Here is a 19318-nt window from a genome sequence, read left to right on the forward strand (position 1 = left end):
CTAAAAGGTTGGAGTTTACCTGCAACTACGGCTCACCTCCCAGAACCCAAGATTGGGTCACTACTAGCTCATACTCACAGAACAAACTACCTCACCTTGGGATCTTTGCATGGCCTAGTCACACCTGTGGCCTCGACCGGAGCCACAGGGGCTGTGCAGGTCCACACACTGACTCCATGTTCCCTATGCCAACACATACTCTTGTACAGGGGTGTAGTCCTCTAGTCCTGCTCCTGGAGGGTTCATCCTCCAGAGTTCACCCCTTAACCATCTAATCATGGTATTCAGGGTTACTTGAAACCCCCAGGCAGGTGTGTTGGAGTAGATTGGAGATAAACTCTCCATGATGTTGGCCGTCCTAGAGCAGGATTGGACACCCCTGGTATAATCATTGCCCTACATGTTCGCCGAAACGACAACACTATTTAAATGCTGGTTGAGTGCCGCTGACCCAAATGCTGAAATCTAAAGCCCCTTTTCCACCGCAGGAACTTTCCCCAGGAACTAGGGATTTTGGGCGGGTACTCGGTGTGTTTCCACCGCAGGAACCAGGATCTAAAAGTTTGGGGTAAAATTTTGCCCCTCAGAAAGTCCCTGCTCGTAAGGTAGTACTTTTTCAAAGGTCCGGAACTTTCGGGGGCGGGACTTGGGCACTGAGCATGCTGATTGGTTGAGTTCACGCAGCATTGCATTTCAACCACCATATTTGCATTATTTTTTTAAATATTACCGTTATTGTGTCATGAAATGCAGTTTTAAAAGTATTTCAGCCGAGAATGTAGTTGTTTAAAACTCAAATCTGCGGTTTATTTATAAAGACAGCGCCTATTTGAAAATGTGCTTCGCCAATTTCGCGCGATCAGCGGGCGCTCAGTGCTCATATTTTCCGACGAGCGCAGCCTGTCTGTCTGACATTTGCCGCTGGCTCTGAAGTGGTTAAATGTCAGATGTAATTCGTTTTGGTTAAATCTAACAGGTAATCTTTGGTCTTTATTCTATTAATCTATTAATATGTTAAAATAAAATTTAAGAGAGGCAATACTATTTGATATAATATTTCGTTTCATTGTAATGTATGTAACTTCTCTGAACTACATTTCTGCAGCTATTAATATGTTTAAATGAAACCGAAAAGAGGCAGTGGTATTTGATATCATATTTCATCTTATTGTAAATACAGTGAGGAAAATTGTAGAAGCCAAGGTGAGCTGACTGATGTTATCAAGTACGCTGCTCTTTGCAGAATTACTGGACTTGCATCGTCCCGTCACCGGGAGTTCACGATCCAGAGTCGAACTTGCAAAGTCCGAAATGTGCGTACTTTGTATTGAGACCTACGTCGCCAGACAATTTGCCTAATCTTCTCGGTATTTTAGACCACGATGGAAACGAAGACAGCAACAGGTCTAGGGAAAAAAAAGTTCCTGGGATAAATTGTTCCAGGTTATTTCAGTGGAAAAGCGGCTTCAGTGTGCTTGTGGTCTTTGCTTATACAGACCTTAAGGTGTCCTACTTGTCAAGATTTACAAGGATACCACATTTGCAGCCACTCTGTCCCTCAATGCACCCTTTAGTTGAGCCCGGACTGGTGCGGACTACTAACTGACAGTCTGTGTGGCATAATATCACTTAAGTGTGAACTCCACGAAAGACTTCAAGGGCTGAGGGTGCCATTTGGAACAAGGCATCTATTGGAGACTTTGTCCTTTTTTAAAAGAGGAAGGGTCATTTCTGCGGATGTACTGTTATGATACTAAAAGTATCCGTTTCAAAGCACATTCAGACACACTTCTCTGACCTCCCAAAGGCTTTATACCTTGTCACAATGCTACACGGGTTGATATTTGTCTAGAAACTCAGGGATGGTGTGGATCACCGGCATCCTCCTGAGAACACAAGAGGAGCAGGAGACCTCCTCTTCCTCATTCTTCATTATCATCACCACTTGGTCAGATCATATAGGCCTACTACATTTTACTCACCTTTACTGGTCACATTGGCCTTTTTTTTCCTCTTGTTCAGACTGCAAACTCCTCACCTGAGCCAAAATGTCGATATGGATATTACGCAACTCCATGACGTCTCAACTAACCAACCAGTCTCTGCCCTCTGCTGCTCTCACTGTACTGTATAATGTGTATGTTACCTCTTTAAACTAGTGTGGTCCCGCACTGGACCTGGGAATGCTTGTTGTTAATGGTGAGGCACTTATTATGTGCTCGATCTCTGTGGCAACATAAGTAGTGTACAAATTCAAACTGTTGCCTTTGTCACTGGAAAGTTGTGCTTTAAATGAATTTGTGTGCTAATTTTATGAGATGTGCAATGATGTAAAGATTTAGCGAATGCATGTACAATGAAACAATCAGGACGAACACTTCCAGAGAGAAATCCCTCCTGTATGAAGCAGTGATGATGATGCATATGTATGGTAAAAATTTAAATGACAAGGTAAAGACACATTTGCAAACGTTTCACACTAATTTAAAGGTGAAGTGTGTAATTTCTGCTCAACAACTGATGGCCAAAATAACACTTGCATCCCAAACACTGCCCCCTGTCTTCCATTATTCACCAAACAGGCACTCCCACCAAAAATTCTAACCAATTCAGAAGTTGACATGTTGGAACGCCCAACAAACAAAGCAAAAGCATCGCAGTGTTTATGGTAGTGGTTCTTAAACTTTTTGGGTTGACCAACAATAAAAGCAGACCACCAAATCTCATTCGGAGGCGTCATTCAATGCCCTTTTCACCGATTCTGTCATGAGCCACAGTAAATTTTCCAAAAGGCTGTTTTGTTCCTTTTTATAGAAATTAACGCTTCTTTTGATGAGCCGACTGCTTGCTAGCTTTAGAAATTGGAACAAACGCTTACGTACACTTGACAACAAACACAAGCATAAAATGAGTGTTAATGTTAGTTGGTTAATTCAGTGTTGGTGCTTTTATTTATTCAAGTCATTTTTGTAGTCTAAACTCGCAAACAACAGTTTAAGAACCACTCTACAAGTTGAGAGATCATTACACGCGTCACCTTGAAACTTTACTCACTTCTCAGTGTTTCATTTTGGGCGGATGGGCCAGTCATGCTAAAACAGAGCATCTGTAAGTATCTCTTGAAAACAGGGTAGACTGTGTATGATATGTATATCTTATATTTCATTCAATACTTATTACAATTTATTTATTACTACAGTGAATGACGCACATTTCTGTGTTTTAAATTCACAATGTTGTCATTACCTTCTTTAGAGATACCTCTAATACTCAAAGCGAAGCAGCTGAGCTTTCCCGCACAGTTGAAGGCAACTGGATACCGGTCCCACGTTTATGCTGTTGTGAAGTATTAAAGATGGGCTCCTTAAGTAAAAGAAAGGATTTAATGTACATGTGATGAAGCATCACTATGCAATTGAGAGCTGTACTCAAACTTTGTATTACTACTATGCAGTTGATATGAAAGTAAATGGACTCAAAGATCACAAACCTCAGGCAACTCTTGACAGTCAAGCCATTGGTCCTCAAATCCGTAACCCTCGACCACCAGATCCATCCTTAGTTTTGTTTTCAGTTACTACCTTGATAAGGACCGAGTTGATGTATGCACATTCAGGAAGAACAATGCAATTTTTATGACCAATTCGCTGAAATTCATTATAAAGTTATTTCATACTGTAGCATCACAGTTGTGGAAACCCATCCTGATGCAATGAGAAAATCAAATGCTTCTCTGTATTCCAGAAAGAGATGTTGGCAGGATGCATTGTCTATTTTGAAGATAAAATATAAAAGAGTATTTTCAAACCTTAACCCTATTTAGTGTGCATTATTCCTAAACTAGTATTTTTAGTGGTATGCATTGCCATGTGACATGTTATGCATTAAACGACTATTTTCTTTTACATGTCTGTGCATATAATTCAGTAACCCCCTGGAAATGGAACTTGCATGTTAAAAACTATATGTTCTAAATGCATTTATACAAGCTTTTCATTAAGGATTGGAGTTCAGCAATGTCTTTTTGTCAGCCTATCTAGGTATTTTCATGATAATGTTTACAAATCTAAAAGGCCAAAATGAATGAAGCTTAAAAGTGACAAGGTCACAATGCCAAATGGTCCTGTTCAGAAAGCATGCTCTGTTATTGGGTTAACAGACTGAAAGCTCATCATAAAAGCAGGAGCAGAATGTGGAATAAACATTGACTTTACTGCTACGAGTCTGTTTCCGTCTGTCTCTCTGGAAAAAATGTATACATATGTAAAGTGAGATTAAAACATTGAGACCATGCTGAAAAATCTGGTATTCAAAAATTGTGATGCTGATAATATTATTTGTAACGGAGCATTTTTACAAATGCTCTCAGACTTTCAGGCCCCACCGTAAAAAAAAGATGCACTGCAGTTGATATAATGCATTTCGTCTGAAATTTGGTCACAATACATTTTGATTCATTTATCTTAATTATTTCCAAAAGCATGCTGAAAACCAAAAATAATTCACCCCCTTGTGGAATATTAAAAAAAACAAATAGCAATACACAAAGTTGTACATTCACAGACTCGAGGGTTGTATTTCAGATTTTTAAAAAATGAATGCATAATACATTGGGTATTATTGTAATCATAGTCTAATATTAAACTCTGCATTGTATTCTTCAGGTGCGTCGATGTATTTTACAACTCTATTTAGAATTTATTACAATTACTAATTGAATGGAATGCATATGAAAAAAACAGACGTCAAGCCAGCATGTTAATATTATATAGATATATATATATATATTATATTGTGTTTACTTAAACATGATAAATGCAATGTTTCCAAGAAGTTAGCTGTAACAATAAAAATACAATATCTTTTTGTCCTTACATAGAATTAAAACAGGAAAACAAAAATAAAACAAAACAGCCCTAAGTAGTTCACAGAGAGGTACAAATATACAGTACAAATCTATTTTATTCAAAAAAGGTACAAATAAAAACGCAACAAAATAGTTATTAATGCTTTGTAAAGTTCAGGTAGGTGTAGGGTAGTCTAAGGGAGCACTTTGGGTAGACAACTCTAAGGCTTCTGAGAAGAATTAATACATATTGGTACGGCCATACGATATTAAAATGTACTATACAAAGTTTATACAACCTGGATTATACTTGAGGATTGAATATTACACTTACATCATTGCATACATTTCGTAGATTTTATGCATTAAACAAAGATGCCATCTCTTTTAAAACCGGTCACACATCACATAAAAAGCAGTGTCACTTAGTGCCAAGAAGTACAATGTCAAATTCGAGAGTATATAAGGATTCCTTTAAAACCTTGCAACCGTTAGAAACCTGATTTCAGCCGACATTACTGACTCTGGCCTGCCGTGCCACCGAGTTCTGTCTGGGATTTACACAAACCGCCATGTGTTAGCTTCATAAAGCCTTCCAAAACAATATATACATTAAAAAAAAAAAAAAATCAATTTGAAGCATTGATTCCAATATAACGCACTGAAATGTTACCGATACAGAGCTGCACATTCATCCATACCCCAGGACTCTCAGCTCAAACTATATCAATAACTGCAAAGATTCTCGATTTATATCTTCTAACACAGACTCCAATAAATTTAGCTTTCACTCACTTCCTCAAACCATTTTAATGAGAAAAAAAAGCTAGTTCCAGTGATCAAGAGCCATTTGATTTTGGGGCAAAATATGGGTTTGTCAGTGTTGGGGAGTAAATAGCTACATGTAACGTAATTACAAAATAACAGTAACTGCAATCCATAAAAGTTTCATTAAATTACAGTTACTTATGGAAATGTTAACAATTACAAAGGGGGCTACTTCTGAATATTTTATGTAAAAGCTGGGATGTGTTAAATAATATTAATTTGTTGCTTTTCCTGTTTATGATTTGCACGATGCCTCCTGCTATTTATAGGCCGTTTAGTAAAGCGAAGCTATTCTGATGCTTTCGATTGGTTCTCGTTTGAATTTGGAGCGTCTTCTAATTACATCAATCCACATTGCCACTGAAAGCTTTAGGCTACAACCTGTCTGACAGTTGATTAAAAGTTGAAAACATTCGTTAGAAACTTAGGGAAGTAGCCCAATCAAAACGCAACCACATTAATAAATTCATTGAAATCGTAAGTTAAATATTCAATAGGGTAACTTGTAATCTGTAACCCATTACATTTCCAAAGTAACCTTCCCAACACTGGGTTTTGTGAGATTCGTACATCACACGCTTTCTCTACAAAGCACTGAGGAAGTGAAGGATGATGTTTCCGAGCTAGAATCAACAGCGCAATGCATCAGTCTTTACTTCTGCCCTACTAGCAAGAGCAAAATATAAATACAACTTTTAACGCATGTTAAGCTTACATTGTGTTCAAAAGATACACATTATGAGCTAGTCACAAAATATCGTCTTACAATCAGTAAGTGCAACGTCACTAATTGTTGTCAGTGAGCAACCCGAGCCACCTTTACAGAGGAGTCCATGGTCAAAACAACTAGAGACTTTGTCTCCAAGTGAAATCGTACGACCTTGCAGAGCGGGGAGTCACTTCTACACAGCGTTACGAACGGTGCACATCTTAAGGCGTTATTGACAAGCTAATACTATACAAAACTTATCTTCATATCTGTACAAGCATACAAATGAATGATTGTTTTACGTGGGTTTCAAATGATTCAATAGGATGGCAAAACTTTTACCGTAACACTACAGGTGAGGGGAAATAAGTGCAGAACATTTCATTGCATCAAAGTGACAAATGTCTATATTACATGATTAGATGAGGCTCTATGGAAGAACAACATGGAGTATAGAAGAATAGGGCGTCTGCACACCAGATATACTCTAGAAATATCCTCCGATTTCAATGGGGAACATGAAAATCACCACATCATGCAAGTGTCATGAGAGCAGCGACCTAACCTGAATTTGAACTGCAATACTCTCTAGTCTGGTTGTGCTCTTTGGAAAATAAATTCCCACTTTATTTCAACTTATCCAACTCTTTCCACATTCAAAATGCTTTCTAACCATGAAACCCCTGTGTTTATCTAGTATGCAGATGCCCTAATCATTAAAGGGAGATGAAATGCTTTCAAAAGAGATGCTGTACTCGACATTGATGCAAAGGTGAGGTAAGGACATGATTTGATTAATTTTCACACATCCGTAGAGGGAAGGAAATGCAGATGTAGCTTGTGCTAAACCCTTCTGCGCTGTTACCATTGAAGATACAACATCAATTTAACCCTGAATCACAGCTTGAGGGTCACATTTTACACATTTCCCCCCAAAATTTATCTCGCGTTATTAACCAAACTACAAAGTGCTGCAGGGATGACGCAATTCTGTAGGCCAAAACCTAAAAACACAGTTTAGCGTTTTTGGTTAAATGCCTGAAAAAAGGTCTGTGGTGAGCACAAGCTCAAGATATGTTCACGTTTTATTCTATGACACATAAATCAGTAACGTGTTTTTTTTAAGCTTTTACGTCTCTTGAAAAAGGCATCTAAAATGGGACTACAGTGGTTTTTCAGACATTAAATGTCATCAGGCCAAACAAGGAAACTCATCTACTCACTTTTACAGCCTCAGTGTGTTTATAATTGCGCTCTTGTAAAATATTATAACTCAGATTTTCAAGGAAAATGTTTTCACAAAGTTGTCAATCTTAATGGCGGTGATGTTGAAACATGCAAATAATCCAAAAGCCAATGGAAAAATCTTATCGGTTTTTGCTGAGGGCACCAAGGTGATGAACTTTCAGGCTGGCCTTCAAAAATAAGTAATCACTGCAGCACTCTATTTCTAAATTTCTATCGTAATATCTCTAATTCTTGTATTTAGGATGCCATGAAGTTTCGCGCTGATGTTTAGATAGGATCAAACAGCACAGTAGGGTTTTCAAGCCTGTGAGATACATGACGTGATGACATTAAGACATTAAAATGGAGACACACAAATCTCCCAGAGTACAAAGCTTAATAAGACAGACCAGAGTAAAGTTAAGACATTGGGAAGGCACAAACATAGCATCAACTCTCCTTGTTTACAGTGCACATGATAGTAGCTCAGTTCTTAATGAAAGCGTACGCAGTCCATCTCCGCCTCGAAGGTTGCAGATTGGAGATTTCATCTCGATAAGAGACGGCTGGTAAGGCAGTGCATTTGAGAAGACCGGGAACAGTGCACTATTGCTGACAAATACAAAAAACATACAGCACCAAACAAGCGACACCAGATAAGCTTCGGGTTACGTGACTTGGTAGTGAGATAACTAACCACTACTATAAAGGTCACAGAGCCTATGGGTTACTAGAAAAACACAGAATGTGCAGCTGACTTCTGGTGAGATCTGAGTATTGAAACTGCATTAGGGTGCTGACTGAGTCTCTACTGCATAGCTCATGCTAAAGCTGTATCGTTCTGCTATTTCGAGTCAAGTATTGCTTCAATTCAATTCTACTACTTAAAATAATGGAACAGGTCTGAATGTTGAATAACAAAGCCATTATACACATCACATTTTTCCTGTCTGTGAAGGAACAATGTAATAATTTAAACCAGCTGAAGCTGGCCTCTCAAGCTGGCAGACCAACTGGCTTGAGCCCAGAAGACCAGACCAGGCCAGTTTAAGCTGTTCTTCCTGGTCGGGACGATATTCAAATTGTCTGCAAGACTTTAGGTGACAATTGTGGCCCTTTTAGACAATTCACACCAGGTTGAACGTGAACTATAACAAAGTGTCCTCTGTGAACTTAAAGGGGTCCAAAGTGCCACCATAACGTTCTGGGACAAAGGGGACAGAGGAAGGAAGAAATAACATGAACTAGATTTGAGACCAGATTATAAATAGCATGAAAGTGGGACTGCTTTTAAGAAGGAACAGGATATCTTCAAACAAAATACTAACAGATGATGCTTGTGAAATGTTCATAAATGGAAACAACAAATGGATTTGAACCAATTTAAGGTGATCAAAACCAAATACTGTTATACTCTATACACGCATTGCCACTTCTTCATTTAGTTAAATCAGACTTGTTGGTAATGCCGAAAAACCAGGTGGGTTTATACCAGAGTCGTAATCGACAGGGACGCACCCTCATAATTAGTCACGAGTCCTGTGTATTTAAGTGACGACCCTTGTTTATACCCCTTCCGAACTTCTTCTCTTTAACATTAGAGGTCTAAGAACTTCACAGACATCTGGTATCGTTGAGGTCGATGCCATTTGGAGGAAGTCGAAATCTAACTGGTCCAATGCTAGCGCTACATTTATATAAAAAAATATATTATTTCTTACCTAAAAGAACACAAAATTCTCTTAAAGCCTTGAGTGATAATAAGAGGCCAAAAGAGTTCAATTAAATCTTGGTCCAAACACAGACAGCCCAGCAATCCCAAGAGCCAACAACGCAGAGAAATATCAAAAGGTCTCATGAAAGAACTTTGGCCGAAATGGAAATATAAATTTGCATCTGACAAATCTGTAAGTGGCATCAAAATATTGAAACTATAAAATCAGAAGAAAAAAAAAAACAACAGAAAGTGGGAATGTCAGGCTTTTTCTGGAATGCAGTTTTGAAATAAAACATGAGCTTCCTAATGTTTATAATATTTGGTCTAATTGCACTTAAGTCATGATTTCATCTATCTGAAAATGTTCAGTAACTAAAAAAAGTGAAACTGCAGCATTTTCTCTTGGCTAATTTGTAAACAGTGTCAACCTTGCCTGTCAGTTTCTCATGAGCCAAAAACCACCAACAAAACTGAATACTTCAAAACAACACAAACATTTTCCCTTCATTATTATAAGAAAAAAAAAAAACACATATCTGATTCCCATTAAAGAGTCAGCTTGAATCAATTGAACTTATCTGTGCAATACAAGACCTGCAGTACAAGTTTTAAAAATCACTCGTTGGTAATATTGCCAAGAAGAGAGACAGAACGTTATACTGTACAAGAGTTCACCAATTACAAAAACCAAAACAGAAACATCAGCACGGATTAGAAACTGTATTAATGAAGCTCTTTCCAGAGAAGAGCGGTTTCGATATAAGCTTTCAGTTCAACACTGGTCCTAACCAGGTATGATTTGACAAGTTTCCAGTGAATTTGTCCAGTCAAACTAAACGCAAACATGCCTGCGACAAATTCACAGCCTGTCAAAACCTATGGAACGAATTTGGACCTTTGAGGTTAACAGTGGGCAGCACAATACCACAAAAAAAAAAAAAAAAAAAAAAAACGACAAATGTGAAAGACAAAACGTCCTGTTGCTTAGTGCTTTTTGCAGACGCGACACTGCAACTCAAGCATGACTTTTATCGCTTGTCTAATTGTGCTATACCTGGTTAGGACACAATATAAGGGCCCAAGATCTCTCTATAAAGTACAAGAGCTGATTCTGAACATCCTAATCAGTGGGTGCTTTAGAAAAGCCCTATTTCGAGGTGTGCCTTCATATTAGTCATCACTAAAGTCAGAAAGAAAACCTACCTAAAGGAAAGAGGTGTTGTTTTAAGGGTAACTGCATGCTTTAAATTAAGTCCTGTAGTAACTGTTAGAATGAGGATTATCACAAAGTAAAACTGCATCATCTTAGAAAATCAAGAGAAGCGTAGGATAAGGTTAAAAACATCTCTACATACAGACGGCAACTGTTGCACATAGAAAAATTGAAATACAATAATCTGTTTTGTACGGGATTAAAAAAAAAAACGAAAACAAGAAAAATGTGTTCTGACAACTATTGCTTTGATTTTGATAACTGAGCAGGGTCAGTTCACACCCAACAGCAGTAACTCAACACTTGTGTGTGCTAAACGCTTCCACAGGACGACTTCATTTAACCTGCATGCTTCAGAGCAATAATCCGTTTCCACAGGAACTTGTTCGCAAACAGCTAGAACCTGTTCTGCATTTGGTCTCAGCTTCGCAAGCAGGGCTGATTTTGGCTGACACCACATGTTGTCTCCAGGAAAAGGGCACAACAATGTAGGATTAAATAAAAATAGTTAATTATCAGACTGAAGGATGCTTCCAACCATGAGGTACTATTTAGAGGTGGTTTTCTTAGGCCGGCCTTTCTGGGAAATGATAACTCCAATGGGATGGAGAGGAGAGATCACATCGAAACTGGAATGCAGATTCAGAACCACTGCTGAATCAAAACTAAAAACCTCTGAGGAGTTGTTAATGCAACTGTTAAGATGCATACTAGCCTTCATCTGGAAATAGTTCCTGATTGTAGAAATTGTTGGATCGATTGATTGATGTGACGGCGCTGGGCAACTGTTCTCAAACTCCAGACTAGAAAGGATTCCTCAGCAGAAGCACCCTGAGAAGAGGCAGGGAGAGGAGGAGAGTGTAGGAAAGTGAGGACAAACACACCTCTAGAGAGACACGCATTAAAAACTGTCCAAGTTTTAAGGTCTTAGCCAACAAAAGCCTGGCTGCGCAACAAAGGAAACAGTCAACGTTTAGAGAGAAAGAGCCTGTCTTTTAGGGGGAAAAAAGTTGTTGAGCAATCTATCCTCTTTTGTCCTTCTTTAAAATATATATTTATTATTATTGTAAAGGCTTGTCAAGACTCTATGGCTGTATCCCATTCTTATCCCTGGCCTTTCTGAAATAAACATCTACTCAAGGAACTGCATGATATCTTTGCGCAAGTGATCACTGCCAAACATGATAGTTCACCCACAGGAACACACAGACGACGCAGGCTTTGGTACGTGATTTACCAGATAAAGCTGCCCATGCAGATCATTGCAAATGCTGACCATGACCTGACACAAAAGTCCTCTGCTCGAGACCAGAACCGAAGAAGGGGGCGGCAGGGGGAATCTTTCAATATGTGCAAAATCTCAAACATTCTGAGGCTACATTCTCTCTCCCTCCGACCACGCTCCCTCTTTCGCATCCGTTCGTCGACTGACACTTCACTCCCATGGACAATCTCTTTTGTCTGCTACTTCCCGGCGTTCGAGCGGCCCTCGATGGAAAGCTTGACCTCCTGAGGGATAAACGACGGCCGAGAGGAGCCAGAGGTGGCAGCTGATGCTAAACTCCCTCCCTCCTCGTGTTTGATGCTGTATCTTTGGAAGCCAGGGGCAGACCAGCGCCTCTGGGACGCCCCTACGGAAGAGGCTCCCGCTCCGGTTCCCAGTGGAGCATGACCCTCAGTGTGCAAATAGTAGTTGCTCTGGCTCCGAGTGTGCTCTGCTGAAGTCCTGTTCGGTCTTGGGGGCACGTCGACATGTCGCAAACCCCCAACCTGCATGTGCTCCTCCTTGTCCCGGTCCCTCTCTCGATGGATGCGCTCCATTTTTAATTGGCTTTGTGGCCGAGGGGTGTGCTGGGGTGCAGGGGGGCCCATGGTCTGAGGTGGGGCTCCTGACGTGGAGTTGACTTTGGTGGGAGTCCGGGCCTGAACTTGCTGGGGCGGTTTCTGCTGCGACACGGCTTGCTGCTGCAGTGTCACAGATACACAGACATCGCCCACTTGCAGATGGTGGCAGGAGAGGCCGTACAGTTGGGCAGTCCGCTCAGGGCTACAAGACGACCAACCCTGGCCGAAAACAAAAAACGGGTGTTCGGGGGGAACATTTATAGTCACTTTGCTCTGCTGTTCCCCCACATTGAAATGCAGCGCCACTAGACCGGGCCGCTGTTGACTAGCGCGGATGTCCACCACCATACTAGAGTCGATCTTCAGCCCACCGCTCACTTCTGCGCTCCGCACAAAGTCCTGAGTCTGCAGATCTTCTACACGCTTGAGCTCTCCGGTAGCCAACTGGATGATGGCACCCTTCATGAAGTGCGATGGGCCGGAGGGTGCCAGCAGAGGAGCCTGTGGGAAAGTACCAGGAGGCTGCTGGGAGGGCTGTTGTCCCTGTTGGGGAGGCAGCTCCACCACAGCCCGCTCCGGGAGGCATGCTCCTGCATCCATGGCTTTAGTATATGCAGCGGGAGAAGCAGCGATTGCTGCCGAGGCCACATCGTTGGGTTGGAAATGCTGCTGCTGTTGGTGGTGATGGTAGTCCAGAGGCACAAGAACAGGCTGCCCATTGGCCAGGATAACGGCATGGCCTTGTTGAACGATCTGCTGCTGATGTGCTCTAGATTCAGCTGGATTTGATGCATAAGGTGTTCTGACTTCGCCCTGAGTCTCTCGACCCCTCTGAGACAGGTTCAGAGGGACATGTGCTGCTTCCTTGCGACTAGTGCCGTGGACAGGAGAGGCAAGTCGTCCGACCACCTGCTGGACCTGAAAAGAAACCAAATTTAAATTGTCATTTTATTTTAGAATTTGTATGGGAGCACCACAAGCTGGAAAGTAACTGGACTCAGAGCAGATTTTGATATAAATCAAAATCTCTGTTGTTTCTAGGAAGTAGTTGCCTGAGTTACTCAATCCTTAACACACCCAAAGAAGAGCTAATAAAGGAAGGAAGTGGTGTAACTGGTGCTGACTCACAAGAATTGCCTCAATGTATTTTCAGAATTTTGCCTTTTTTTTTCTTTTTACATAGTGATGAAGTAGGAGACATTCACAGTACTAATATGTGACCCTGGACCACAAAACCAGTCTTAAGTCGCTGGGGTATATTTGTAGCAATATCCAAAAATACATTGTATGGGTCAAAATTATAGATTTTTCTTTTATGCCAAAAATCATTAGGATATTAAGTAAAGATCATGTTCCATGAAAATATTTTGTAAATTTTTGATTAGTAATATGCATTGCTAAGAAATTAATTTGGACAACTTTAAAGGCGATTTTCTCAATATTTGGATTTTTTAGCACCCTCAGATTCCAGATTTTTAAAAAGTTGTAACTTGGCCAAATATTGTTCGATCCTAACAAACCATACATCAATGGAAAGCTTATTTATTCAGCTTTCAGATGATGTATAAATCTCAATTTCGAAAAATGAACCCTTATGACTGGTTTGTCGTTCAGGGTCACATATATGATCCAGCTCCAGTGCAGTGTTGTTACTGTTAATTAAAAAGTCAGTAATTAAAATAAAACTGAAATAAAGTAAAATATAAAGTTCAGAAAACCATAAAAACCTAAACGAAAATTAGAAATGTTGCCTTGAAATCAAGTTTAAGTAAACTAAAAATAAACAGAACATTAAATAGAAATATAAAAAAAACTGACTAATTAAAATGACAAGAGCACATAAAATTACTTGAGCTACAATTGAATATAAAAATAAAAGCTAATTCAAAATATTTCTAAGAAATATAATAATTTATAATAATGCTAAAGTAACACTGGCACAGCCAGATACAAATTCCAGAAAATCTGATTTAAACAAGAAAATAAACAACATTATAAGATTTTTCATTGTATCCAGCAAACACATTCATTCTAAAATCATTCATAATTTAAAAACAGCAATTTAAATTTTTACAACGTTTTGTTATTTGTTTAATTGGGTTCTCCTCATTTATATATATGGATTAGACAAAGATTTGAATCTCATATAGCCTATTTGAAAATTTGTGATGCAAAATGATTAACATCAGAAAAACTGCTAGATAAAACATTTTCACTACTGTTTTAAGTGTTGAATTCAAGTTTCCCCATCTTTTTGAAACACTTTTCAGCTTTTTTAAGGTGCAGTCAAAAGTCATGCGATGTGGCAAATTAAGTCAACATGAAATCAAAACATCACCCTATTTACTTAAAGCACTTTCCTGGTGATATAACTTGCTCTTCCTCTGAAATCACTTCCCTTTTTCAAATAGTTATTTAGGCACTTTTTAGCAAACCCTGAGTGAGCCTATGATAGTAAACCATCCTTCCCTCACCTCGAGATCAGTGTCCGGTGTGCTGCTCTGTCCTGGCGACATTCTGCCCTCCAGCCTGCGGCTTTTCAAGCTCTTGTCTAACTGGGGCTCAGCGGCCTGCAGCAGCCGTGCGCTTCTGGCCGAATAAACTGCATCTTGATGGCTCTCCCTGCCTCCGTGCTCTCGGTCCCCGCCATTCACCTCTCTCTCCTGCTCCATGGAGCTGCTGTGCAGGTCTCTTTGCGGTTGGACACCCCTAACGGTGGGGTGGTAGTACACAGCTCTCGGGCTGAGCTCCCCGGCAGGCAGCATGCCTACAGTCCCAAGCGACGCTTGTGTCACCGTTTGCTCAGAAGGGAGCACCAGAGGAACTCCCATCTTGGTGTATGCATGGGTCGAGACCTGCTGCTGCGAAGAGGCAACTCCTTCCTGAATGACTGACGGATACGGAACCAGGTGAGAAACGGAGTGCGGCTGGGATATAGCGGACTGAGGTGATATCAAAGGGCTTGGAACGAATCCCGGGGGCACGGCATAGGGAACCGCAGCCCCGTAGGGAGAGCTAACAAACTGCAAAGAGGAGTGAGGGATCTGGGCGTAGCAGAGCGGAGGGTAGGGAACGCTCGTATGCTGTAACACCGGGGAGGGAACGGTGTAGGCAGGAGAAATGTGGCTAAGAACAGGGTGCAGATTGGTGGGTGAGTAGGTGCCAGCGGGCAGAGCTACTTTATAAAGCATGCTATAGTGATCCACGGGAAGCCCAACGAGACCCTCGGCACCCTCCACCCCATAATGCATGCTCGGCTGGGCTCGCACCCATTCGCCACTACCTTCTCCGCTCACTCCAGAGCTTTGTGAAGACGGGGCATCCTCACCTCCTCCTCCTCCTGCACTGCCAATGCTGCCGCTGATGCTACTGCTGTTATTGTTGTGGTTAACAGGGAGGTCCCGCTTCTTGGGAGGGAGGCACTCCTGGTTGCGCTCGTGGACTGGCTTCATGGTGATTCGGGATGAGAATGAGCGCTGTTACTGAACAGAGGATGGGACAAAGCCTGGCAGCCGCGGAAATAGCTCCACTGGAATCAGCTCTGAAACCCTCCCGCTGGCCTCTTCCATCACCTTACCTACATGCATAAAGAAATCATGTATAAACTACACATGTCTGGTCACCGACATTAACAAACCATTAACTACGACTTTTGCCTCAAACTTCTAATTTGCTGCTTATTAATATTTAGTAAGGTAGTTGTTAAGTTTAGGTATTGGGTAGGATTAGGGATGCAGAATATGTGCTTTATAAGTATTAATAAACAACCAATATGTTAATAATAGGCATGCTAATAAGCAACTAGTTAATAGTGAGAATTGGTTACTCCCTATACTAAAGTGTTACCATATGTTAAATGCATTATATATAGGCTTGTGCTCAACATATTGGCCAGACCAATAAAACAGCTGACAGCCTAGTCATATAGATATTGCACATTTTCTATACATTTCAAATATTTTTTGTTAATTTTGAGTACATATCGTGTAAAAAAAGTACCATATTAATAGCAATTTTGCAGCAATATACAAAAATATGTATTATATAGCAATTTAGTTTTCATTTGACATTTTTAAAGGACAAGTCTGTCAATTTTCAACCAGCTTTGTATTGCAATGTCAGTAGTATATGTGAATAATGAACACTGTAGCCTAATCTTTCTCCATGTTACCCAGATATCGCCATTTAATTTTTAGTTTGAAAACCTCTGTGTTAGATAACAACAATCAGCATTGACTCAAACCTTTAGATTTATTAGCGTTCGATTCATTTCAAATTATTTAGACAATATACACCTATAACCTAATTTTGCAAATTAAAAATAAGCATGCCTTGCTTTAGAAATGCTGCCTTGACAACTGAAATAGATAAGTATACAATGAAGTACTAAAATTACTAAAACTGAAAGAAAATGTATTGCATTTAAATATCAATTTAAAAAACAAAAATGACAAAAGCGGCACATAAACTTTAACATCACAACATTACGAAGCTGGTTACAAACTGTCAACCTTGTCCTTTTGGAAAAACATATTGACAACATATTTTTTGAGGTATGACTGTGCGTCATTTATATTATCGAGCAAAATGTGGAAGTCTGAGTCACGTTAACCATAGACCGTTTTTACTCAAATCAAGAGTCAATTTTCTAAAAACCCATTGGAAACTACCGAGAAAATCCACAAACATGCCTCCCAGTTTGGCCTAAATATATCAACACAAACAAAACTGCAAAATAAAATATTCATGACAAACAACATTAAACTTTGTTAATTTTGTAAACTTCTGTTTTCAGATAATCATACAAAATGTAAAATTCACTATATTTTACTTAATTTTAATCACTAATTTTAACATCTTACCCTAAAAAAAATAAAGCAGCTATTATATACTACAACCATTTGATATAAAATAACATTATTTAACCATGCATCTCACAGGAAAATAAACAAATAAAAAGAAATCACAATAAATAAACAAGTGCAGCAACAGAATTAGGCCTAAAAGATAAAGCACTCAAAATTAATTCTTCCAGGCTAACTCTATTGTGCCTGTGATGCCTCTGAGATTCAATAAAGAGAAAGAAAATGCCATTTGCTCATGTTCTCTTAAAGAAACAGACACTCATTCTCATACATGTTTGCCAGATCAGAAAATAACCAATGGCCTATAAATTAAAAACAGCTAATTTGATAAGATTTGGTGTATTTCAATCTAAGCACGTGTAGTTATGTGTTTAGTGCAGCTTTTGATTTAAAGCATATCTGACATAAACACATGATTAAACTAAATATCCTCCCATAAAACTGAATTTGTTTTGAAAACTGCACACTTCAGGTGCAATTATTGCCTCGTAGTAAAAGTAGATTTCTGATACAAGTGGATAGAAATGCATTTTATAATTTATAAACGCAGTAATATCTGGTTTTAGTAGCCAATTTCACAAAATCACACAAAAGTCGCCGAATTAGCCGCAAACATGAAAAGTACGGAAACTTCGCTCTTAGCCTGACACACTTGATCTGCCACAGAAAAGCAGTGATGAGGGGTCTTTAAGAGCAGAATAAAGCAGATTTGGGTGTTTTGGGAGAGTAAGTGAATCGTGGCACAAACGCTACTGATGTTTTGATGAAGACTCGAGCGCTAGCAGCTGCTATTAAAGCCTGTAACCTCGCTAGCCACACAGCTCACACGGTGAATATAACCTGTCGTTTGTAGAAATAAGTTTGGTGCGTTCGTTTCAGTCCGTTAAAGCGAAGTTAGTCCGTCGAAGCGTGTTTTAAAGTAAAGCAGGACGGACCGCCGCTAACGGGCTAACCGCTCTTCCCACAAACTCAAGCAGCCGCTTCCGCGACCAAAACACTCACCTCCGCATAGCATCGTGTTCACGACGAGCAAAAACACACACTCTCGGTGGAGCTCGAGCAATAAATCAATGGTTAAATGCGGGCTGGTGATAGCTGCCCATTCCGGAGGCCAGCAGACGGCGCGCGCTGATGACGTCACGGAGGAGTTGAGCCGCGGCGCGTGCGTTACAGAAGGAATATTTCGTTTTTAGGGTTTATAAATAGATATTTTATGAATGGTGTGTTATGCGATATAAATTAATATATTAGAAAATTATTCTGAAAGCTGAATGAATACTGATGCATGGTTTGTTAGGACAATAACTGGAATCTGAGGGTGCAACAAAAATCTAAATATTGAGAAAACCACCAAATGAAGGTCTTAGCAATGCATATTATTAAGCTTATTACGAAATTTACAAAATATCTTCATGGAACATGATCTTTACTTAATATACTAATGATTTTTGGCTTAAAAGAAAAATGGATAATTTTGACCCATACAATGTATTGTTGGCTATTGCTACAAATATACCTGTGCTACTTAAGACTGGTTTTGTGCTCCAGGGTCACATATGTTATATATTTTATATTGAAATCAGTCATATTAGTCTCAAAAACCTTTTCCACAGGCTCCCCAAATACTAAGACAGCATCTAGATATGTTAGTGTGTAAAGACCCAATTTAAGGGTGAAAAATTATTTTATAAATATGTGTAAAATCATATTTGGAAACTATTTTGTTTCTGTTACATTACATTGTATTGTTTTTTCTACTCATAATACTGCAAAATCTATTTTGAGTATTTATTCATTCTTATATAAATATATTTATTATTCAATTTTTTATTTTAATGATATCTTATTGTCTATTTATTTGAAATGTATTATTCAAAATGTATGTATTTATTTATTCTAATCTTTTTTTTAATTATTATTTAGTTTTGAAACTAAATAAACATTTTAAACTAACTCAACACTTCCTCAAAAATTGCAGCCAAGTTTGATTCAACTCAGATTATTTGGACATATAATATAATATAATATAATAACAAGATAAGTGTTGACTGATTAAACGTTTTCAGTG

At 39.3% G+C, this 19318-nt stretch overlaps 1 protein-coding gene across 1 annotated transcript; it reads right to left on the reverse strand.

The window, feature by feature from the left end:
* Positions 1-12004: 12004 nt before the first annotated feature.
* Positions 12005-18371, reverse strand: LOC306882711 (ataxin-1-like; the record flags this gene model as incomplete). The annotated part of the gene is made up of 3 exons (XM_079437551.1): positions 18253-18371; positions 14860-15962; positions 12005-13303 (listed from the first exon to the last, which is right to left on the reverse strand). Exons 2-3 carry the CDS (start codon positions 15835-15837, stop codon positions 12005-12007), a joined length of 2277 nt encoding a protein of 758 aa, XP_079293677.1. The 5' UTR covers positions 15838-15962; positions 18253-18371.
* Positions 18372-19318: the final 947 nt, after the last annotated feature.

The sequence above is a fragment of the Barbus barbus genome (assembly GCF_936440315.1).
Source record: "Barbus barbus genome assembly, chromosome: 2".
Classification (NCBI taxonomy): Eukaryota; Metazoa; Chordata; class Actinopteri; order Cypriniformes; family Cyprinidae; genus Barbus; species Barbus barbus.